At 40.2% G+C, this 22383-nt stretch overlaps 2 protein-coding genes across 2 annotated transcripts; one reads left to right on the forward strand and one right to left on the reverse strand.

Moving 5' to 3' along the window:
* The first annotated feature begins 10846 nt into the window (after positions 1 to 10846).
* On the forward strand, positions 10847 to 14534 carry LOC122012125 (ras-related protein RIC1). The gene is made up of 8 exons (XM_042568573.1): positions 10847 to 11021; positions 11503 to 11575; positions 13386 to 13433; positions 13516 to 13563; positions 13634 to 13705; positions 13779 to 13934; positions 14036 to 14139; positions 14261 to 14534. The coding sequence occupies exons 1-8, from the start codon at positions 11008 to 11010 to the stop codon at positions 14352 to 14354; spliced, it is 609 nt and encodes a 202-aa protein (XP_042424507.1). The 5' UTR covers positions 10847 to 11007; the 3' UTR covers positions 14355 to 14534.
* A 384-nt stretch (positions 14535 to 14918) lies between these two features.
* Positions 14919 to 20807, reverse strand: LOC122012126. The gene is made up of 7 exons (XM_042568574.1): positions 20547 to 20807; positions 20277 to 20409; positions 19662 to 19765; positions 18606 to 18777; positions 18258 to 18398; positions 18030 to 18165; positions 14919 to 17876 (listed from the first exon to the last, which is right to left on the reverse strand). The coding sequence occupies exons 1-7, from the start codon at positions 20603 to 20605 to the stop codon at positions 15325 to 15327; spliced, it is 3297 nt and encodes a 1098-aa protein (XP_042424508.1). The 5' UTR covers positions 20606 to 20807; the 3' UTR covers positions 14919 to 15324.
* Between the last annotated feature and the right edge of the window lie 1576 nt (positions 20808 to 22383).

The following is a 22383-nucleotide window of genomic DNA, read 5'->3' on the forward strand; positions in this document are numbered from 1 at the left end:
CGGTGCTATCAGTGTCAGAAGGAGGGACACCTAAGGGAAGACTGCCCAGAACTCAAGAAGGTCAAAATGAAGACACCCAAGAAACACAACCTAAAAGCAACTTGGGATGACACTTCTTCATTTGAATCAGAAGCTCAAGAATATGCGGGGATTGCACTGATGGCAAGCCACGAAGGACAAAGTACATCAGAACCCAGCATCGATGAAGGGGGAGCGACCTCAGATGGAAGTAGCGAAGCAGGGGGAGATTCAGGCTTCAAGTCTGATATGGTAAGTGAGGTATGCCTCTTACCCCCTGATGAACTTTACTTTGGTATCAAAGCTATGACTAAATCCATGTATAAATTAGAAAATAAAAATGTCAAATTAGAAAATGAAATTTTAGAAACAAAGAGAATTTTGGCAAAATCATGTCTTATAGAGGATTTTGAAAAACTGAAAATTGAAAATGAAAAACTAAAAGAAGAAATAGAAAGATTGAAAAAATCAAATGGTTCAAATCTTTCTACTTTTAGATATTATAGAGGTTTAAATTGATATTATAGATTTCATCAAAGTCAAATAAGAAATATATCAAAAATCTATATATCTAGGAAATACTTGGTTAATCCTGTAGGTAGGAACCTCTATTGGGTTCCAAAAACCTATTTAATCTAAAATTAAAATTAGACTTAGCATTTTCAGCAAGGAAATTAAACAACTAATTTCTTTATGAGGCTTTGTCTAAGGAAGTGGTTGTTGCTCCAATAACCAAGAAGGCCTAGTGTCTTGCCATGACCTGGAAGCCAAGTATCGAAATGAAAAGTTTAATTGACTAACTGAAAAAACATTAATTCAAATTACTTAATGCTTTAAAAGAGTTATTCAATTTGTGTTAGAAAATATTTTTAACTTAACTTAAAAAAAAAATTTCTTAGAAATTTTTATGAAAATTGACTTAGATTTTTTTATATAAAAGTTAACTTAGAGTTTTTTTTATAATATTGCCTTATCATTTTTTTAAATTTTTTTTAGGGGATCAAAAATTTAAGTCAGTTTTAAATTTTAAAAAAAAAATCTGTTTTTTTTTTTTAAAAATTAAACTTTAAAAATTTAACAGAATTTTTAAATTATGTTTTTAACCCAGAACTTCAGTTTTAACTTAAAATTTTTTTTATGACTGTTTTATCTGAAAAATGTTTTACTTAATTTTTTTTCGAAAGAAAAATTCTGAAGAGTGTCTTTAAATTGAACTTTACTTAGACATTTTTAAATATTTTACATTTAAAGTTTTTTAACTTTACCTTAGACTTATTTATAACCCCAATTTTTATGTGATCAAAGGGGGAAAAGTATGTTAAGTCTAGGGGGAGATACTATAATTTTTCAATTGAAAAATATTTGGACTTATTGGAATATAAATCGTTTTTATTGCATATGGTTACCCTAACTTAACTTGGGTTGCTCACATCAAAAAGGGGGAGATTGTTGGAACCCCAAGGTGTTTTGATGTGATCAAACAAGCTAAGTTAGATCCTGTGTTTGTTTAACCCTTGTGTCTAAGTGTGCAGGAGCTTAGGAACACAGGAAGTTGAGCGGAAGACGTGGCTAGCGAGAAGGACGACACGGGAGAGAGCCGACGGGCTCGGTGCGTCCGAGGGACGAGGTGTCCGCGGAAGAGTACACTGGTGGACGAGAAGAGCGTGCGCGACGCTCGAGGGATGAGAAACCGGGAAGGAAGGCTGCTCGAGTAGAAGGTCGGAACATGGGTTCGGGTGAGCCCTATTCCGGAAGGCTGAGATCACCCAAACTAGCGGAGCCGGAGCGAACAGACCTGGACCAAGACGATCTGAACTGAGACGAGCTGAACCGGAGCAGAGAGCCTGGACCAGAGTCAACTTTGTTGACTTGACAGGTTCGGGCGCCTGGATCAATTCCGGGCGCCCGGGGGTTCATATTTGACCAAATCGAAGCTGATCGCGAGCTGATCGTTGGGGGATAAAATTTATCCCCCCGGGGGCGCCCGGAACCCCTTCCAGGCGCCCGGACCAGTACTATAAATAAAGTACTGATCCGTACATTCAAAACAACGAACTTGTAATCAATTCCTTCTGTGCTTTCAATTCTGTTCTTTTCATTTGTGCTGTCAACGTTGTAAAGAAGCTACTCCGCCCAGAGGAGAATCAGATAATGCGCTTACATTCCTTGGATTAGCAATCCCCTGATTGCAAACCAAGTAAAACTCTGGTGTATGCTTTTCTTTACTTAGTCTCTTTTATTTATTTATTACAAGTATTCATTATATAGTTGAAATCCGAGAAAGGTTCGAGTTTTATTTTGTAGGGCAATTCACCCCTCCCCTCTTGCCGGCCTCCAAAGGGACCTACAAGAAGGTCGGTCTACTTGGCATATGGAGCATCGGTCAGTCAGGTCAAGGGTGCTACCCTGTCGGATCTGATGACAAGAGTGTCGGTTAGTCAAATATGACAGCGGGAATGCCGACAGCAATGGTAAGGGTGTGACTGCAGTGGCTGAGACGCTAGAGGTGGCATCCTAAAGGGTGGTGGCCCAAGGCTAAGCATTGCCAAAATGCAGAGGTGACATGTGAATGCCACAACGAGTAGGGAGGCATGGCGCCAGCAGTGACGCCGATGACCAGGGGCTGTTGGAGGCCGCTGGAGGTGGCCAGTATGCAGAGGGGAAGGGAGAGGAGTGGCCATCATGAGGCGATGGCGTGTGAGAGGGGCGGCGACGTTAGAGGCCGCTGGAGGGTGACCATCGGCTAGAGCGGGGAGGTCCGCAGTGACATTCAAGCGTGAGAGGAGACAGTTACCGACAGCGGCAGCAAGATGAGGTAAAGGCAGTAGCGTGGTTATTGGGAGAGGAGAAGAAGCGGCGACCCCCTGTCTCCATGCAATTCCCAAAAAATAAAACCCACTCTCCTATCCTCTTTCCCCCTTCCGTGAAAATCCTTAAGGAAAAGGGAAAGTGAAATTCCAAAAATACCTCATTCTTCCACATGTCCTCTCTCCATTTATCACATTACAAGCTTCCCCTTTAAGTTTAGTCGAAGGAGGCACGAGTCCGACTGACTAAATAGTCTATCGCAAAGGCTGAATCGCTCCCAACTATAAAGTCAAATCGTTAAACCCATCGTATAACATCTTGCTAGTAGTTGTGGCAATGCCGAGTGAACAGTGGAAGTGATGTCAAGCGAGCGACGATAGCGGTGCCGATCGAATGGCGGTAGCAATATCGAGCCAGTAGCGACAAATAGTACTAAGCGGATGCCAAACAGTGTCGAGCGGACGACCGAAAGAATGCCAAGTGGGTGACCAAGCGATGTCAAGTGGGAGTGGATCCTAAGAGATCGAAGGGCATAGAGTCTGTGTAATCGATGGCAAACGGGAACAAAACTCATGAGTTGAGTAGGCGTGGAGCCCAAGAACTGAGCAGTTACGGAGCCTGTGAGACCAGAGGCGAACGAGAGCGAAACCTGTGAGCTGAGCAGGTGTGGAGCCCAAGAACCGAGCAAGAGCGGAGCCTGTGAGATCAGGGATGAACGAGAGCGAAACCCTTGAGTCAAGCGGGTACGAAGCTCGAGAGATCAAAGGGCACAAAGCTTATGTAATCGAAGGCGAACGGGAGCGAAACTCGTGAGCTGAGCAAGTGTGGATCCCGTGAACTAAGTGGGAGCAGATCCCAAGATATCAAAGGGCACGAAGTTGGGTAATCAAAGGTGAACGAGAGTGAAATCCGTGAGCTAAGCGGGAGCGGATCTCATGAATTGAGTAGGAACGGATCCCGAGAGATCAAAGGGCATGGATCCTGTGTAATCAAAGGCGAATGAGAGCGAAATCTATGAGCTGAGCAGACATAGATTTTGTGAACTGAACGGGAGCGTATCCCAAGAGATCAAAGGGCATGGAGCCTGTGTAATCGAAGGCGAACGAAAGCGAAACCCATGAGCTGAGCGGGAACAGATCCCTTGAACTAAGCAAGAGCAGATCTTGTGAACTGAGCAGTAGCGGATCCAGTGAATTGAGCTAGAATGGATCCTCAGAGATCAAAGGGCACAGAGCCTGTGTAATCGAAGGCGAACGGGAGCGAAGCCCTTGAGATGAGCAAGAGCAGATCAAGTGAACTGAGAGGGAGCGGATCCTAAGAGATCAAAGGGCATAAAGCCTGTGTAATTGAAGGCGAACAGTAGCGAAGCTCATGAATTGAGCAGGAACGAATCTCGTGAATTGAGCTAGAATGGAACTCATGAAATCAAAGAGCACGGAGCCTGTGGGATACTCTAGTTCAAGACCCATGATGATACTCTGATCTAAGACCGATGGCGATACTCCTGTCTAAAAGCAGGATTGCTTATAAATTGGCTGAACGACTCTGGAATCAGGGAAATGGTACGAGAGCAAGCTCGTTTATAACCTAGTTAGCTGCTTGAGAATCTGGGACATGGCGCGAGAGCATATTCACTTATAACTCAGTTCTGCTTGGGAGTTTGGAATATAAGCTCGAGAGCAAACTCGCTTATAACCCGGCCGAAAAGCTCGGGAGTCTAAAATATAAGCATGAGAATAAGCTCTCTTATAACCTAGCCGAACGGCTCGAGAGTCTGAAATATAAGCACGACAGAAAACTCGCTTATAACTTGGCCGAACGGCTCGGGAGTCTGGAGGCACAGTGTATGACCCAAACACCTTGTAGATACTTTGGTTTGAGATCGATGGCGATAACTCGACTTCAAACGGGGGAGGTGAAGCCCTGATGCCAATGAAAGTGAAGCCCATAGCAATATGAGGGAGCAGAGCCCGTACCACACCTGATCGGGGAGATAAGTCCCTAGTCCATGATCAAAGAGTCGTGCCCCTAATCTCTGATTAGGAAGCTGTGTCCCCTAGTCTCTGATCGGGAAGATGTCACCCTAGTGTCTGATTGAGGATCTAGGACCATAGTCTCGAAGTTAAACCTTTACTCTCTGATCGAGGAGTTGTGTCGGATATCAAAAGAGAAAATATAATAGAAAAATTGACCTGCTAACTGGCTGAGGGTTTGACTCACGAATACTCGTAGAGTGAGAGGAGAATATAATGTATTTGTCAAAGTCCACCTAGATCATGATGATGGCAGAGTTTTTTTGGCGTCATCCATCTTCACATTCCAGATCAAGCGAAATTCCCACAGACGACGCTAAATTTAATCCTATCTAACGACCACGCTACCACATCAACTATATTTTCAAACTTGAGTAGGTAGTCCTCTGGATTAACTGTGACTCTATATTCTCCAATTGCTAAGTGTTGGAAATGACTCGGTAATTTGTCTTCTAATATTTCCAGGGATAACGCCGTACTTACCCACTCAGGCGAGTTACTAGCAACCAGAGCCTTCCCCTTCTGGGGATCCCGAGCGGATGTGTCTATCGAAGATGATCCCTGAGGCCTTTTCACTTGGCCTATATCATTGAAAGGCATACGGAATAATGCCATATGGTACGCAAGTGGGGATGAGGGCACGGATAGAAGGTTGATCGGCTATATAGATGCCTAAGTGATAATCGATCGACGAAGGGGGACCATGGGGAATCCCATCGACCCTTCTACCTTGGTCCTTCGCTCGATGTGCATCACCGATAGTGCCGGGTCATTCGGCAAAGGACCCCTGACTGCTTGCTATTGCTACGCTAACTTATGTGCTTTAGCAGCTACTAGCAAATCCAGGTTCTCTTGTAATAGGGTAACTATTGTGAACCTTCTAGCTTCTTCCATTTCCATGTTTCATAATTATGCGAGGTCTCCATAGACGGCGCCAAATTTGATCCTGTCTAAAATCATGGAAGATGACGTGTTGACTAGGTGACTTCGAGGTTGATCACGGGAAGACTCCGAGTAGGAGGAACAATGTGCCATGAGCAAGCCTACTTGTCAAAGAAGAATGGAGGAACCAAATGTCAGCGACCAGGCTAGGGAAGGGTCCCCGATATAGACACTCTGACGCTCAAGTTAGACATGGAGCTGAAGAACAATGACAATGAACAATGAATTCTGATAGCGAAGCTTACTTGATGGCAAAAGGCGAATACGCTCGCCCCCGGCATCCCCGCCAACCCATCCCAGGGTCAACATGGAAGAGATAAATCACGGACGACTACTAGCCTTTGAAATACTGACTAGCACATAAGGGAGACATTTATCTTGGCTATACCTAGATTCGAACCCCAGACCTCATGGTGTGATAGCGAAGCTTACTTGCACCCTGAAAAGGAGTCCCCTTATATAATGTTGTTTTTCATCTCTGCATGAATATCAATGCATTACTAAATATGATCAACCATTCTGACACTCTACAGTCTTTCCTAAATTAGACCCATCATGTATGCATTTATAGTGTGGAAACTTCCACTGTACGGACAACACATGGAATATTATCTTGATTATCTAACAGCAGGTATGTAAAACACCAAAAAAGAATATTAAGTCATCCGGCTGAGGGGCTATTAATTGTAACACTTTAACGGTGAGCTGACGAGTCCTATCTGCTGTCCAATTGGACATTGCTCTTGAATGAGTTTGATCGGCTACCGAAGGTTAAGTACCTTGAGGACTCGACATCCAATCGAACAAAGAGCTCGGTCGAATAGTATGTCTAGAAGATCCAATCAAACCAAGAGGACTTGGATTCCAATTGAGTTGAGGAAACTCAGGATTCAGGGATCATCTTATTCGACCTATCATTGATTATGGAGTTAGACTCTGATCGAGAAGTTGTCCCCCTAGTGTCTGATTGAGGATCTAGGACCATAGTCTCTGATCATGGAGTTAGACTCTTACTCTCTGATCGAGAAGTTGTAGCGGATATCGAAAGAGAAAATATAATAGAAAAATTGACTTGCTAACCGGCCGAAGGTTTAACTCACGAATACTCATGGAGTGAGAGGAGAATATAATGTGTTTGTCGAAGTCCACCTAGATCATGATGATGGCAAAAAATTTTTAGCGTCATCCATCTTCACGTTCCAGATCAGGTAAAATTCCTACAAACGGCGCTAAATTTAATCCTATCTGACGGCCACACTACCGCATCAACTATATTTTCAAACTTGAGTAGTTAGTCATCTGGATCAACTGTGACTCTATATTCTCCAATCGCCAAGTGTTGGAAATGACTCGGTAATTTATCTTCTAAGATTTCCAGGGATAACGCCATACTTACCCGCTCAGGGGAGTTACTAGCAACCAGAGTCTTCCCCTTCCGGGGATCCCGAGGGGGTGTGTCTATTGAAGATGATCCCTGAGGCCTTTTCACTTGGCCTATATCATCGAAAGGCATGCGGAATAATGTCATATGGTATGTGAGTGGGAATGAGGGCACGGATAGAAGGTTGATCGGCTATACAGATGCCTAGGTGAAATTGATCGGCGAAGGAGGGACCATGGGGAATCCCATCGACCCTTCTACCTTGGTCCTTCACTCAGTGTGCATCACCGATAGTGCCGGGTCATTCGGCAGAGGACCCCTGACCGCTTGCTATTGTTGTGCTAACTTCTGTGCTTTAGCAGCTACTAGTAAATCCATGTCCTCCTGTAATAGGGTAACTATTGTGAACCTTCTAGCTTCTTCCATCTTCGTGTTTCAAAATTATGCGACGTTCCTATAGACGACGCCAAATTTAGTTTTGTCTAAAATCATGGAAGATGACGTGTTGACTAGGTGACTTCGAGGTTGATCACGGGAAGACTTCGAGCAGGAAGAACAGTGTGGCATAAGCGAGCTTGCTTGTCAAACAAGAACGAAGGAACGAAATGTCAGCGACCACGCTAGGGAAGGGTCCCTGGTACAAACACTCCGATGCTCAAGTTAGACAAGGAGCTGAAGAACAATGACGATGAACAGTGAATTCTGATAGCGAAGCTTATTTGGTGGCAAAAGGCGAATACACTCACCCCCGACATCCCCGCCAACCCGTCCCAGGGTCAACAGGCAAGAGATAAATCACGAGCAACTACTAGTCTTTGGAATAGTGACTAGCACATAAGGGAGACATTTACCTCGACTATGCCTAGATTTGAACCTCAAACTTAATGGTGTGATAGCGTAGTTTACTTGTACCTTGAAAAGGAGTCCCCTTATATAATGTTGTTTTTCATCACTATGCAAATATCAATGCATTACTAAATATGATCAACCATCCTGACATTTTATAGTCTTTCCTAAATTAGATCCATCATATATGCATTTATAGGGTAGAAACTTTCACCGTACAGACAACACATGAAATATTCTCTTGATTATTTGACAACGATTACGTAAAACACCAAAAAAGAATATCAAGTCATCCGGTTGAGGGGCTATTAATTGTAACACTTTCTGACGAGTCTTATCTGCTGTCTGATTGGACATCGCTATTGAATGAGTCTAATTGACTACCGAAGGTTAGGAACCTTGAGGACTTGACATTCGGTCGGACAAAGAACTTGGTCGAATAGTATCTCTAGAAGATCCGATTAGATCAAGAGGACTCGAATTCCAATTGAGTTGAGGAAACTCAGGATTCAATTGGGCTAGGAGGACTTGGAATCTAATTGGACAAAAGATCTGATTGGCCGAAGTGCTCGGTCGGGCTACTCGATTGGGCTCTACGATCGTGCTAACCTTGATTATTGATCTCTCTTTAATTTTAACTGTCACATTAATTAGTTTTCTTTACTTCGGCCCTAACTTCGAGGGCTCATCTTATTCGACCTATCATTGATTATAGGTCAATTTATGAAACTCAAGTTATTTAATTGAATTGACAACCCATTTAGTTTAATGAGTGCCATTTTAGCGGATTCATTTAATTTAAATCTGGATCGATTCGATCGCACGCAAGCTGTGCTCAAGTTCCATGAATATGTGCAAATCATGTTTCAATATGAATTCCTGCACTTACTTAATATAATATATTTAATGAATATATTAAACTGCAGTTGTTTACAACCTTAATTACTCGGGAATTACTTTACTTTTGCAAAACTGCAAATTTTCAGTTGAAGAATGGAAATATTGCACTGTTTTTTTATTTTAATTAATTATCTATTTATATATTATTATTTTGGTTTGTAAAAAAAAATTATTCAAGGGGACACTTAGATTCAAAGTTTAAGCGACGTTCGATGGATCCAGCGAGTTGAAGACGAATCAGAGCACCAAATGTGATCGATCGAGAACATAGACAGGGTACATGGTAGAGAAGAATAGGTGAATCAATAATGAAATAGATTAGAATACACCACAACAACGCCGTATCTACAGTCCCACACCATCACAGACTAAATCCCCATCGCCAAAACCACACCCGTCGAAGCACCGAAAACCCCCATTTCTCAACAACAATGTCACAACGAAGTACCTGACACATACGAAGAAATACACATGAGCGGACACAGTATACATCTCGATCACCAGATCCCGAGCGATCCAAGGAGCGCTCCGCCCTAGCAGATCCTTCAATGGCGGAGGGAACCGAGCAGGAGGCCGACGGTGGCAGCGAGGAGAGCGACGACGAGCGGAGGAGAGGCGGCTCCAGCGGCGGAGGTGGGGGCGGGGGCTGGAGAGTCGGCCGCGTAGGCGCCTCCGGCGAGAAGAGCGACGGCGACGGCGCAGATCGCGAGAGATGTGGATCCGAAGGAAGCCATGTCTCCGCGGCGAGATCTGAAACGAAGAAGGGCCGGGTTTGGGGATCGATGCGGAGTAGGAGGAGGAGAGCGGTTTATAGCGGTCGAGGAGAGGAGACATGCAGCTGGCGGTGGGCCCAATGACAACTGTCAAAGGTGAAACGTCGCTTTACTTTTGCTTAATCAGACGTTGGTGCCGATGGAACGTGTTAACAGCTCGTATTAATTAATGTTTTGGAGGTAGCCGATTGGAATAATTGGCAGCATTCAGCTCCATCAATTATGGAAATTTTTATTTCATAATTATTTTATTACTTTTTTAATTTAATAGATATTAAATATCTAAGTTATACCGATTAATTCTGAAAGTACAGATCCAACGTTCTCCTAAATCAATCGTGGGGATTGAATGGGTAAGAGGAGGAGCAGGATGTTCATCATTCTGACACTGATCTATAATTACGCGTAATTCTTTTGCGTGTGATGACGTACTTATTGAAAGCCAGCTTGGACGAATATTCGACACAACTTATTAGGCTGCCTTGATCTTTTGAATTTATGTTCGATTGACTTTTTCTTTCGAAGTCATATCTAAGACCGACCATATAGTTTAGATTGACAAAGCAATAATACAAGAAGAAGTAATGTGAAAAAAAACTGGTGATGGGACAAATAATTGCCACGAGAAATTAGTTAAACAAAGATTTCAAAGTACTAGGTCATTGGAGACTTGAGACAGACAAATAATTGCACGCACATTGCGTGCTTGTTGTTGAGCTGGGCCATAACTCGGGGTGGATGGTATCTCAATGAAGGTACTTGAACAACCTCGATTGTTTTTTTGACTTCCTCGGGAGAGGTAAGAAAGTATTTCCTCAAATTATTGTGGTTTATGATTTTATGATATTTTGACTATAATTTTTTTTTTAAAGAGAATACATTGGATTGTCTTTTTTTTTTCTTTCCCATGTTTAATATTTTCTTTTTAAATAAAATTTTGTTGCCTAATTTCTTCTTGTCACTTCCTCGATAAAATAGTTTGTATAATTGAGTTGATCTGTTAAAATCTAAAAAATTATCTTTTTTCATATGTGATGATTAACTTAAATTTTTTTAATTTGAGAATTTACTCTCAGAATTCTTTATTTGGAATACCATTTATATTAATTTTGTGAAAAAGTTAGTCGATTAATAGCGTCGATGGAATTGAAATAGACAATACAAGTGGAGGTGTCTACGAGGCCTGCACACACTACAACACTCGACCAGGTTCCAATTCCCTCACTTTCCCCTTTCTTGGCTACAGAGTAAGCGGATCGGCCATCTCTTGTTGATAGGAGGAGCCCTTCATTCCAGGGATTCCGCCATGAACCCCGAATAGTAAGCATCTTCCTATTTCCTACCCGAGAAGTCGCCTGTTTGGCAAAATTTCCATCTGTTTCAATTAAATTAGGGCATAACCTTTTTAAGATTGTACTTTACACCTATTTTTTTTTTTCCCAGATTGAGAGTTTTCATTGTTGTTTACCTTCTTTCTTGCTGTCCGGAGCGAACATCTCGAGTAAAGATTGGAATAGTGAAATCCGTTTAGAAGACACAGAATTTTGCTACCTAAATTTATTGTTGAGGCATCGTGAAAGAGATGAATAAGAGTTAGCCTGTTTAGAAAGAACCACTTAAGCTTGTGTGAATACTCATATAGAAATTGGGTCCGTTGCTTGTGTGAATTAAGCTTGAGATTTGGCTATGTTTGGAAAGATTTTCTCATTGTTCTGCATGATCTATCAGCTCCAGTAGTCATTACCCTTGAATCAATCTAGCCTCGGTATACAAAGAAGTGTGACAAATATGTATTTTGCAGTGACTATCTTTTCAAGCTTTTGCTCATTGGTGATTCTGGGGTTGGAAAATCATGCCTTTTGTTGAGATTTGCGGTAAAGATCCGTTCAAAATGGCCTTTTCTAGAGCTTTCTATTTGTTATCATTGATATGCTGCCTCTCCCTCCATCTTGTTTTTTCAATATTCAGCTTTTGCAGTAAATTTATGAGTCCTTTTGCATGAATAAATCTTGTGCTGGCAATTGTTTAGCCATGTATGGCCTTGCTAATTGATGGAATCCTTTGTTTGTATTTGCAAGTCCCAAATGCTACCTGCAAAGCAATACAAAAATCCTGAAGTGACGATGAGTGAACTGGTTTCAGGTCTTATTTATCCAGTTCCTCCACCCAGTATGGCTAAAATATTATTTAGAACATAAAGGGCAGTCCGGTGTACGAAGCTCCCGCCATGCGGGATCCCGAGGAAGGGTCCATTACGCAGTCTTACCCTGCTTTTTGCAAGTGGTTATTTCCAGGATTCGAACCCGTGACCTTTTTGGTCACATAGCAACAACTTTACCGTTGCGCCAAGATTTCCCTTCATTTAGAACATAAAGAACGTAAATAATAAACTAGTTGTCTGATTTTGTTCCCTAGGATTTAGTCTGTCACCAACCAAATTATCATGTAATAATTACAATATAGCAGAATGATTTTCTATGTAATAAATATCCACATAGCATGTTTGGTTACCAACCGAATTATCATTTTGAATTTCTAGCATTGAGATAGAAATTCAAATCAATCTAAAACTCAGGATATAGCGAAGGAGAACAAAATAACTCAGTTTGGAATTTAAGTAGTTGAAGGGGAGGGTAAAGTTATTGCCATGTGACCAAAAGGTCACAGGTTCGAATCCTGGAAACAGCCTATTGCAAAAAGCAGGGTAAGGCTGCGTATAATGGATCCTTCCCCGGGACCCCGCATGGCGGGAGCTTTGTGCACCGGGTTGCCCTTTTTTTTTCGGAATTTAAGGAGACCCAAAGAAAACATTAGAAAATGCATAAGTTGTAGGTAATTTTTAGTGGTGTCAGGGTTATTTCACGAAAACTTAAGGAAATATAATTAGAAATAATGAAGTATTTGTAGGTGAGCATCTTGTCCCCATTCCCCAATATCAGAAAATCAACCAAATTCTGTCAGTTCAACTTTTTTTAAATAACCGTTTCTGTTCATGTCTGAGATTTTGTACCAGGAAATCTTGAACTGGTGGCAAAGTTTGTTTTTACTAATTCAATCGCATAAAAGCAACTACCTATAGGATATTGGTTCCTTTGGGTTCATGATTCAGGTCTAAGGGTGTTTTGTCGATTCTCTGTTTGCAAGACTTCGTTTCATTGTAGTAGAATTAATATTGGAAAACATAATGACCTGTTCAAAATAGGGTGAAAACTATTTACTTTGGTTCAATTAGATGTCATAAGCATGATGTGAAAACCTTTTTAACTTTTGAATATAAAACATATAACGACAAGGAGCAATTATGGAGAAGGGAAACAATAGAATAGATATGATATGTACTTTGTACTAGCAGGCTTCAGGCATCCTAACAGAATGTTTCTAGGAGTGAAAGTTAACGGAATTATAGTTCCATGCAAGTGCTGTTTTCTGGCATTTCTAATTCATCAATAGGAAGATTTTTTTAGAAGATGCTTTTTAGCTTGTTATATTTTTTTCTCGACTTATTTATACTTCCATTTGGACACTCATCTTTTACTAAATAAGGAATTGCTAACTCTTGTTGGTTTAATATAAACTTGTGAAATATTCCTGTGAATATATATTCACTTGAAGCCCAACTTTATCCTTGATTTATGCTTTCACACGCTTTCAGCTCATGTATGTTTTACCTCCTACTTTGCATAGGACGACTCATATTTGGAGAGTTACATCAGTACAATTGGTGTTGATTTTGTAAGTTTCTATAAAATATCATAAAGTTTTACAGTGATTTCCTCATTGCGTGTTTTGCTTATAGATGTTTTTATTTTATCAGAAAATTCGCACAGTTGAGCAAGATGGGAAAACCATAAAGCTTCAAATTGTAAGTCTTGTTGGTGCTTGTCACCGACTAGTTCACTGTCTTACTTGACTACTAATCTTTTATTCTGTAGTGGGATACTGCAGGGCAAGAACGCTTTAGGACAATAACAAGCAGCTATTACCGTGGTGCTCACGGGATTATCGTAACTAACTGCCACTTATTTGGTTTGTTTATAAACTAATTCTTCAGTTTGACATGACTGTCAATGTTGGCAGGTGGTTTATGATATTACTGATCAGGAAAGCTTCAACAATGTCAAACAATGGCTGAATGAGATTAATAGGTATGCTAGTGAAAATGTGAACAAGCTACTGGTTGGAAACAAGTGTGATCTGACTGCAAACAGAGTGATCTCATATGAAACTGGCAAGGTAGAAAGTCCTTGTCCTAATTTAATATTTCCCATTTTGTCAATGAGGTTTCTCATTTTTTCAGCTACATTTACTAATGCTAGTTTATTTGATGCCTGAAGGCATTTGCGGATGAAATTGGGATACCCTTCTTGGAGACAAGTGCAAAAGACTCAATGAATGTAGAGAAGGCTTTTATGACCATGGCTGCCGAAATCAAGAACAGGTTCGTACATTTCTTCTACTGCTAATGCACTTGTTTGCCACAGTAACCTTGGGATGAAGTTTTAGATGAGATTAAATTTCTTAAATGTGATAAAGGGTACTAATTAGCATTGCTTATGTAGAATGGCGAGTCAACCAACAATGAGCACCAGTAGACCTGCTACAGTGAGAATACAGGGTCAACCAGTAGCTCAGAACAGCAGTTGCTGTTCCTGATTCAACATCAGGATGAATTAAGTCCTCGATCCTGATGAATGCTTTATATAATATGGTTGTGAAAGACATGATGTAAATGATCAGATTATTTCAGGAATTTTCTATGAACTTTGGGTGAAGCACACATTACTTTTTTGTAGTCATGAAAATTGAAAACTATTGTTCTGCTGTCATGATTCATGAGTATCGCCACTAATACGGGATATCATCAGCCACCCCAATATTTTTTTTCCTCGGCTTTTTTTTTTTTTTTTCAAAAAAATCCCATTTTGGTACATGTTTGACTAAGGTTGCAATTTCTGCCATTTATTCTATTAAGTTGGTGCTTGTCATGCCAGGTATGAGGTTGCTGTCGCGTATAGTTCCTTGGTGTCAATGGTGATGAGTTTCCTTGTAGGCAAATCATATTGATTCACCTTCTCTAAATCAGTACCACAGTTCTAATATGTAAAATAGAAAAGGTGGTTTAATTGCTTTTCTCTTTATCGTAAATATAGTTTTACCACCAAAATCATTTTGGCAAAAAGTAATAGGAACTGGAAAAACCGATTACAAAAGCATTAATTCCTACAAGTGAGGTCCAGTGGTCCGCGTGCAAAAACAGCACTACATCTTCTTGTAGCAAATCGACAAATGGTAGCTATTGAGAAAGTTTACATTGCTAATTTCAACACACCTAGAACGGACTCTCAGGGCCGTTTCTAGGGAGAGGAGATTAGGGAGAGGGATTTGCTAGATCTTATTTTACAGTATAAAAGATGGATCATTATATTTATTAGTTGATTTAGATGGATCCCATCTATTAAATAGATAGGGTCTATCAAAATCAATCAATCTTTATGATCCATCTTCTGATCTGTAAAATATGGATCAAAAGGATCCTGCCTGATCTCTAGAATGAACATAATTAACTTTTGTTATAATAAAAAAAATTCTCTCCAAAAAAAAGAACACGAAGACTCAATATCACCTACTTATGCACATTTGCTCTGAGTGACTGAAAGTGAGCAGCAATGGAATCATAATCAGGAAGCCTTGGATGAACATGGGACAAATTTTTAGAAGAGATTTCACGTGAAATTGATTTCCCATCTGAACTTGGCATAGTAGATTTCTCATTTTCTTTAACGGAAGGCCGCCTTGACTCATCTTGAGGTAGCTTGGAATGACCGCTAACAACAGATGGTTCAGTTTGTGAATGTTTCATTGATGGTTCTTCGGCTGATGATTGTGATTGTCGAGGCTTGGAACTATCCCTGTCCTGTAAACCTTTGGAGTGTTTTATTTTGGCAGAAGAAGATTCACCTTCAGAATTCAGTAGCGAGGTCTTTGATTCCTTTACTGGTTCTGAGATGTTTGGGACTTTATCTTCTTTAGCAACTGATGGTATGGGTCTTGTTCTTCGAGAAAGCTTAGCACTCTTATTGTTGCCACTCATGGATGCAGTTTGCAGCTCCAGCTCCTCTGCCTCTTGGTTGCCAAAATTGGAATCATTGATTGGCACTCTGGATTTCGAGCCATAAGATGCCCTCGCATGTAGTATCTGACTGTTAAGCCTCTGATTTGTAATCTCAGAGTCAGTTGATTTCTGTGTGGAAGGAGAAATGTTCGACTTCTGGCTTCCAGAGGTCGAAATACTATCTCTTGACTGTCTAACCCTGGCAGAATAAGTTTGCTCTTCCTCCCTGTCTATGTAGTTTGTCAATGATGATCTTGAATTAGATTCCTTGTACTCCTTTCTTTCTTGTTGCTGGAGATGTGATTCTTGAACTGGATGGACCAAATCTTCAGAACTTCTTCTATACTGAGAATAAATTGATCTTCCTGTTGCTGAAGAATCATCTGATGATCTATTTGCAAACTGCTCTTCACTATCAAGACTAGTGTCCACATTGGCTAGGGAAGCTCTAAACTTTGTCCCGGAAGTATTCGTATGCAAATGTCCACTTGTTTTCCCTTCACTTGTGGCTTCAATACTCGTTGAAAATTCAGATGTACTGATTGTAATTTCATCATCATTGAGAGATATATCTTCTGAATTCATTGTCGCCCTGGATGATACATCAGCACTGATGTTTCTTACATAAGGTGGACGAGTGTTACCTTTATTCCGGAATCCACCAGATAATCTACCGAAGTTCAGGATCCCACTTTCATATCCTTCATCTGAGACCAAAGTATTTACTGATTCTTCTTCTGTAGATCCTCCCCCTGCATCATTAGAGTGAGATTTTCCAATACTTCGAAATTGGTGGCTATTACGTACATTAAGGTCAGATCTCCGACTCTTATCATTAGAGTCTCTTTCCAATTCAAGGTTTTCCTCATCATGGAAGACAGTTACTCTTTGGTTACTAGAATCAAGTGCAATAGTATCATCCATGAGATGCGCTCCATGACTAGGTCGTGCTGCCAGTGAAACTTTACTGGAGCTGCTGTCAGTGTCTACGAAATTGCTTGATCTCCCATGCCCTATAAAATTAGGATTCTCCATCTCATCTTCACTCTCAGAACTTGATTGATCAGAGTCATATTTTGGCACGTTATACTTTGGTGGCAGATTGTCATCAGAATCCGAGTGTAGGTCAGCCTGCTTTGTCTTATCTGAATAATCTGTTTGGTGTGATTGTGAGTTGATTTCATTATTCATAAACCCAGAAACACTCTCCTTCTGGCTCCAAGAATCCACGTTTGACAAGAGATTAGAAGGTCCATTACTTTGTTGTGGCAAAAATGAATCTAACAAGTTGCTCTCTCTGTGCCTCCAGTGATCATCATTATCACTGTTGTAGTCATCATAATGCCCAGCTGAAGAATCAGCTTCAGTTTTATCCTCATGATAGTCCACAGTTTTATATTCATCAAGAGTATCAGAATGAAATGAAGGAAACATGCTAGGTCTATGTTCATAGTTCAGACTGCTGTCATCATCAACAACAGCAACATCATGATCAGTATCAACATTATCGATCTTGGATGCAGGTCCTAGATCTGAAATGCTTTCCTGAACATAATGATATGGTCTGGCATTATCTTCATGGAGATTTTTCCCAGATGTAGCATTAACAACCGGCAAGCCAGCTAACCGAGTCTTCTCTGATGTCAGATTTTCCCTAGAGGTAGGATTATTATTGAAGGTTTGATCTTTAGCTAATTTGTTTGTTCGTACCAAGTCATCCTTCTGCAGATCTGGTTCCTTTTGGTTCACAAAATGAGAATCCTCCGGGCTAGTATCCTCAGATGCTTTTAAATGTGAAGTGTCATTGCTCCCCACATAAGAGTTTTTCATTGACTGAGGTCCTTCATTTTTGACAACATATGCAGATTGTTCATATGATCCACCAGAAGATGGTCTAGAAACATTCCCGCGGCTTGCTAACTCAGCAGCAGCTCTAGCTGCCATGCTAGCCCTTTCAGCAGATTGGGCAGCTGCCTCAGCAGCAGAAGTTGCATCCTTAAATTCCATGTTCCATGAGCTATGGAAGGAAACACTCTCTTCCTTGGCAAGGGTTGATTTGACCGCTAAGATACAAGAAAAAGATCTCATTTATAATTGATTATCAAGAGAATACCAAGGGAAGTAAACTAATTTAATTGATATATTTACTGCACAAATAAGTTTAGGCATGTACTGAAAGATGATGGGTTATGTTTACTAGGAGTATCTTACAATACCTTGTGGTTGGGTTGCCATATTATTCTGATAAACCTTGGGAATTGATTCATTGCTCTGGCTTCCAGCAAAAGAGGCTTTTGTATCAGACGATTTAATTTCTGTTTTATCCATAGTACTGAAAGAGGATGGACCACTCTGTTCAGATACAGATTCATGAAGCTTAGACTTAATTGCATCTTGAGTCTGACAGAAATTGAATGAAAAAGTGAAGGAACAATGCAATTTACCAGGAGGTCATCCTTAGGTTTCTGAGCTTGCTCTTCAAATGCTTTGGGTTCCCATTTAATTCCATGTTCTTTAGCAATTTCATTCAGGACTTTAATCTTTGTCTGAATATCAGGTGCATTTGCTGATAGTTTCTCGACCATCTGAACCATAGTAATTTAAATGGGAAAGATTAAGAAAAAAATACTTGCAAATTGAATCTATAAGAAATATTAGCTATCCAAAAATGATGGATGTTGGTTGTCCCTAAATAAAAAGGGAAAAAAAATCAGAAAGAGATGTAGAGGAGATACTCTTCCATTTTGTTGTAATTTCTATTAACAAAGCTAAGTTAATGAATTGAACCTTACCATACGACTAACTCCACAATCTGGTCGAATTTCAAGAGCAGCCTTAACAAAATCTTTACCATACTTTGCTGTGAAATGTTTGCTAATATCCATAAGTTCTGGGATATCGGCACATCTCGGGGATGCATATATTACACTTGATACTGCTTCCTTCAGATCAATGGGGCAATTCCTAGAAGATGAGCATTTTGCAAGAGTTAAACAATGCCAGGAATGATCCCATTCAAAATAATAATAATTATTATTATTTTCAAAAATCTTCTACGGCTTCTTAGCAATTCCAATCAAAAGGCCTTTCAATCATGTCAGCTTGGGTAACCGATGAAGAAAGGCATCGCTAAGATGCAATAAAATGACAAAAAAAAAAAAAAAAACCTTAAAGAAACAAAAGAAAGCATCAGAGAAAGAGTTAAAAAAGAAGCAAAAGGGCTTATGTTATACCGTGAGATTAAATATCCAATAGTTAGAGATATTCCAATATCTAATTAGGTTCTAAAATAAATGATGAAATCTAGAAGCAAACTTTGAGATTTTACATTGATGATATGAACTTAGTTGTTATCCTGTAGTAATCATCATCGTTGTCGTCATTACTAAGTCCTGTAAATTGCAACTATTTGGGGCCGGCTACACAGCCTACACTGATCCACATTGAAAATATGCAAGAATGTATCAATTTATTTATCTGTAACAACTAGGGGAAAAGTTAGTTTCTGTTCAAATTCTGCTTCTCTCCGATGAGGTAAGTGATGTAAAATCAATTATTTCTTTGTTAAAAGGCAGGAAGTGAAGTAACAAACTTAATAGGGAAGTATGAAAACCACCGTCATATGAAACAGATTTAAATTTTAAGGACAGTCCATAGTTTTGCCCTCCAAGTAGATTAAGAAAGTCAGCAGTCGCTATGGATGTAAAACATTCCAGATTTTGACTTCTAATGTCTTTTATTTGGCAAACACATCATTTATGAGCTTATAAGACAAGCAATAGGAAGAGGAAGACAAAACAAAGGAGCATAATGAGACATCAAGGAAATTTAGCTGCTAAGTTACATACTTCTGTGACTCTATTATAGGCAAACGTGAATCAATGATTTCACAATATATCTCAATGAGTTCATATGCTGACGTAGTCTTTTCTTCCCTGATAACATGTTCAACCTGAAAGTTGACACAATGTAGCAAGTTAATCGACAAAGTATGAACTTCTAGATAAATCATGTGCATTATTGAATGTTCACAGGATGAGCATGATTATACAGATGGTACGGATGCTTGAAATAATATATGTACTAAAAAAAACAGTGATAAATCATAGCCGCCATATAATGCAGAACTAAATTTCAAGATGATTATCATGACACTTTGACCTTAAAGGTAAATGAAACAAATAAGTCATAATAGCCCTTCGAACACATCATTTTCTTTAGAAGCCAATCCTAGAATAATCATTGACCAGATGAATGATGGTCAAGTAAACAAAGTAATCAATGACCAAATTATCATAGGGAGCTGAAAAGTGAGAACCCTCGGGAAATGTTGATTTTGAAGTATACATGAACGCGCACAAAATTATTAAAACTTAAAAACTACGATTCAAAAACCCAAACTTTTCATCGACTGGTTCATATCTGAAAACGAGTTTAACCATTCTGTAAAAAGGAACTCTTACCCGTAGCCGAGCGGTTTGTTCCTGTCCACTCTCCAGGAGCTGAGCCAAATTCCGTCGCATGAGCTTCACCATCTCCTCCCTCTTGTTCTTTAGCAGCTTTATCCGTGACACCGCTAGCTTCAGAGACGTCTTGCTGCCCCCCAGTTCAATCGCCCGCCAGATAAGTCAAAATAAAAAAGGGGGGAAGGAACAGAATCGAGAAGCCAAACGCTAATACTACAATCAAAAAACAATAAAACTCTAAAACATTCAGATCGAAAAGGCGCTCACCATTTCTGCGGTTTGAAGCTATGGGAAAGCATCCCCGAAATTCTGGACCGGCTCTGCATATTTTTCTGCCGCTGAATTAAGTGCCCGGATAACTGAGAACGACGTAGAAAACACCAAAAACCGCTTCCACAAGATCACACCGGATTAAATACCAACCGGATCGAAGGATTTCTCAATTCGTTTGGCTGCAGATGTGAGGCAATTCGATCAACCTCCCCTGCTTCTCCTCCTCGTTCGCTGGCAACGGAGAAAGAAATAAATAGAAGCAAAATACGAAGGGCGAAGGAAAACGTGACGCTGCATGACTAAATTACCCCTCGATTCCAAACGGAAAAGGTTATTCAGGCAGGGGTGTTTTGGGTAAATTAAATGCGAGGACCGCTGCTGCCTCCAACGCCCGCGTATTTTTACGGTCCTGTCCAGCTCGATAGTTAGGACCGTGGGAGCGTTGATCAAATGGCGAGTGCAGTAATTGCAACGTTTCAAGCTTTGCTTAAGATCCACAAGTGCGGCGGCCCCACCGAAGAGACGATCCAACAAATATTGAAAGTCAACAGCGTCCGATGGGATAGCGTTGACCAAAACAATTGCCATTGGCTTACTCCATTTCAACTTTCAAGTTCGTGCTCGGTAAGAAAAAGGAAAAAAAACAAAAGACAAAAAGGGAATGAAATGGAAGGAAATATCGTGTGCTTTTCCTCTCTTGTTCTTCTATTACTGCGGAGAAACGTGTTGAGAAAGAGAGATGAAACCCTTTTGCATACTTGTAATACAAGGAAGCAATAATAAGTGACGAACGCGGAATATATCAGATTCTAGAACCCTATTTAAAGTCGCATTAGTTAATTTGTTTCATGATTTTAGCACTGTGAAAGTGAAGCTGCTTTTCTTGACCAGATTTCAATGAGGACTAGTAATTGGGCTAAAATTTATTTATCCAATGGGCCATGTGGGCCGCGAGTGAATGCCCATTAAGGTTTCTCTTTTATATCTTGCCCATATAGTAATTTAAAATACGTCAACAAGCAACTCGGAGAATTAGTTTATTGAGTGCAAAAAGATGTAGAATATTTAAATTTTGACTCAACATTTTATTAGTTATTTTGATTACATAGTTTTTTAGTTATTTTTATTCTTGCCATCGATGCCTACATAAATATGGACGGCGTGATAGAAGCTTTATCGAGATCTGGCCGAAAGACTGTTTTACGTTGGCGCCTGTTTCAGTTGACAACCAGAAGCAGAGGAGACAGCTGCGCGTGAACTTCGTCAACCAAGACAGCCTCCTTTTCTGGGATGGGCAGCCAGTGAGACACTGAGACTGATAATTATGCCCTCAAAGAATATTCTAAGTAAAGAGTCAAGAGGAAGAGCTGCATGAACAGTTGCGCTGATGCGTCCGATTGTCCTAAAAATATTCGACGTGACATCATCCTTATCACCATCTAATAATTTCGCCCTCTATTATTATCAGCAAATTCTAGACTATTTGTTTTATTTGGCAATTGTGTTTGTGTTTTGATGAGGAATACTAAGTTCTAAAAAAAATGGTACAAGCCTGTGCACTTTGAATGAAGTCTTAATTCGACGCGAAAACATTCTGCATGATGAGACTGAATATTTGAGGATTGAAGGGGAGAGCATGTCCCGTAATCTCAAGGATAATAGTAATGAATTCTCTAGGGTTAATGTTGCCGAGACAAGCAAGAACTTTAATTAAGGGTGTCAATTCGGATGGATTAGGTGGGGTCCGGTTGAATTTTTTTTTAACTCAATCCGAATCCGATCCGAACCCAAGTTCAACCCAAAACACTTAAACCCGAATCCAATCAACCTG

Source organism: Zingiber officinale, chromosome 8A (genome assembly GCF_018446385.1).
Source record: "Zingiber officinale cultivar Zhangliang chromosome 8A, Zo_v1.1, whole genome shotgun sequence".
In the NCBI taxonomy this organism is placed as follows: Eukaryota; Viridiplantae; Streptophyta; class Magnoliopsida; order Zingiberales; family Zingiberaceae; genus Zingiber; species Zingiber officinale.

What these genes read in the sequence shown, in the direction of transcription:
- LOC122012125 (XM_042568573.1), top strand. An exon ending in GTACAATTGGTGTTGATTTT is followed by an intron (nt 13,434 to 13,515) that starts GTAAGTTTCTAT and finishes TTATTTTATCAG; the next exon opens with AAAATTCGCACAGTTGAGCA. An exon ending in AAACCATAAAGCTTCAAATT is followed by an intron (nt 13,564 to 13,633) that starts GTAAGTCTTGTT and finishes TTTATTCTGTAG; the next exon opens with TGGGATACTGCAGGGCAAGA.
- LOC122012126 (XM_042568574.1), bottom strand. Translation starts at nt 20,605, where the DNA reads ATGCAGAGCCGGTCCAGAATTTCGGGGATGCTTTCCCATAGCTTCAAA. An exon ending in AACCTAAGGATGACCTCCTG is followed by an intron (nt 18,166 to 18,257) that starts GTAAATTGCATT and finishes GTATCTGAACAG; the next exon opens with AGTGGTCCATCCTCTTTCAG. An exon ending in TATGGCAACCCAACCACAAG is followed by an intron (nt 17,877 to 18,029) that starts GTATTGTAAGAT and finishes CTTGTATCTTAG; the next exon opens with CGGTCAAATCAACCCTTGCC.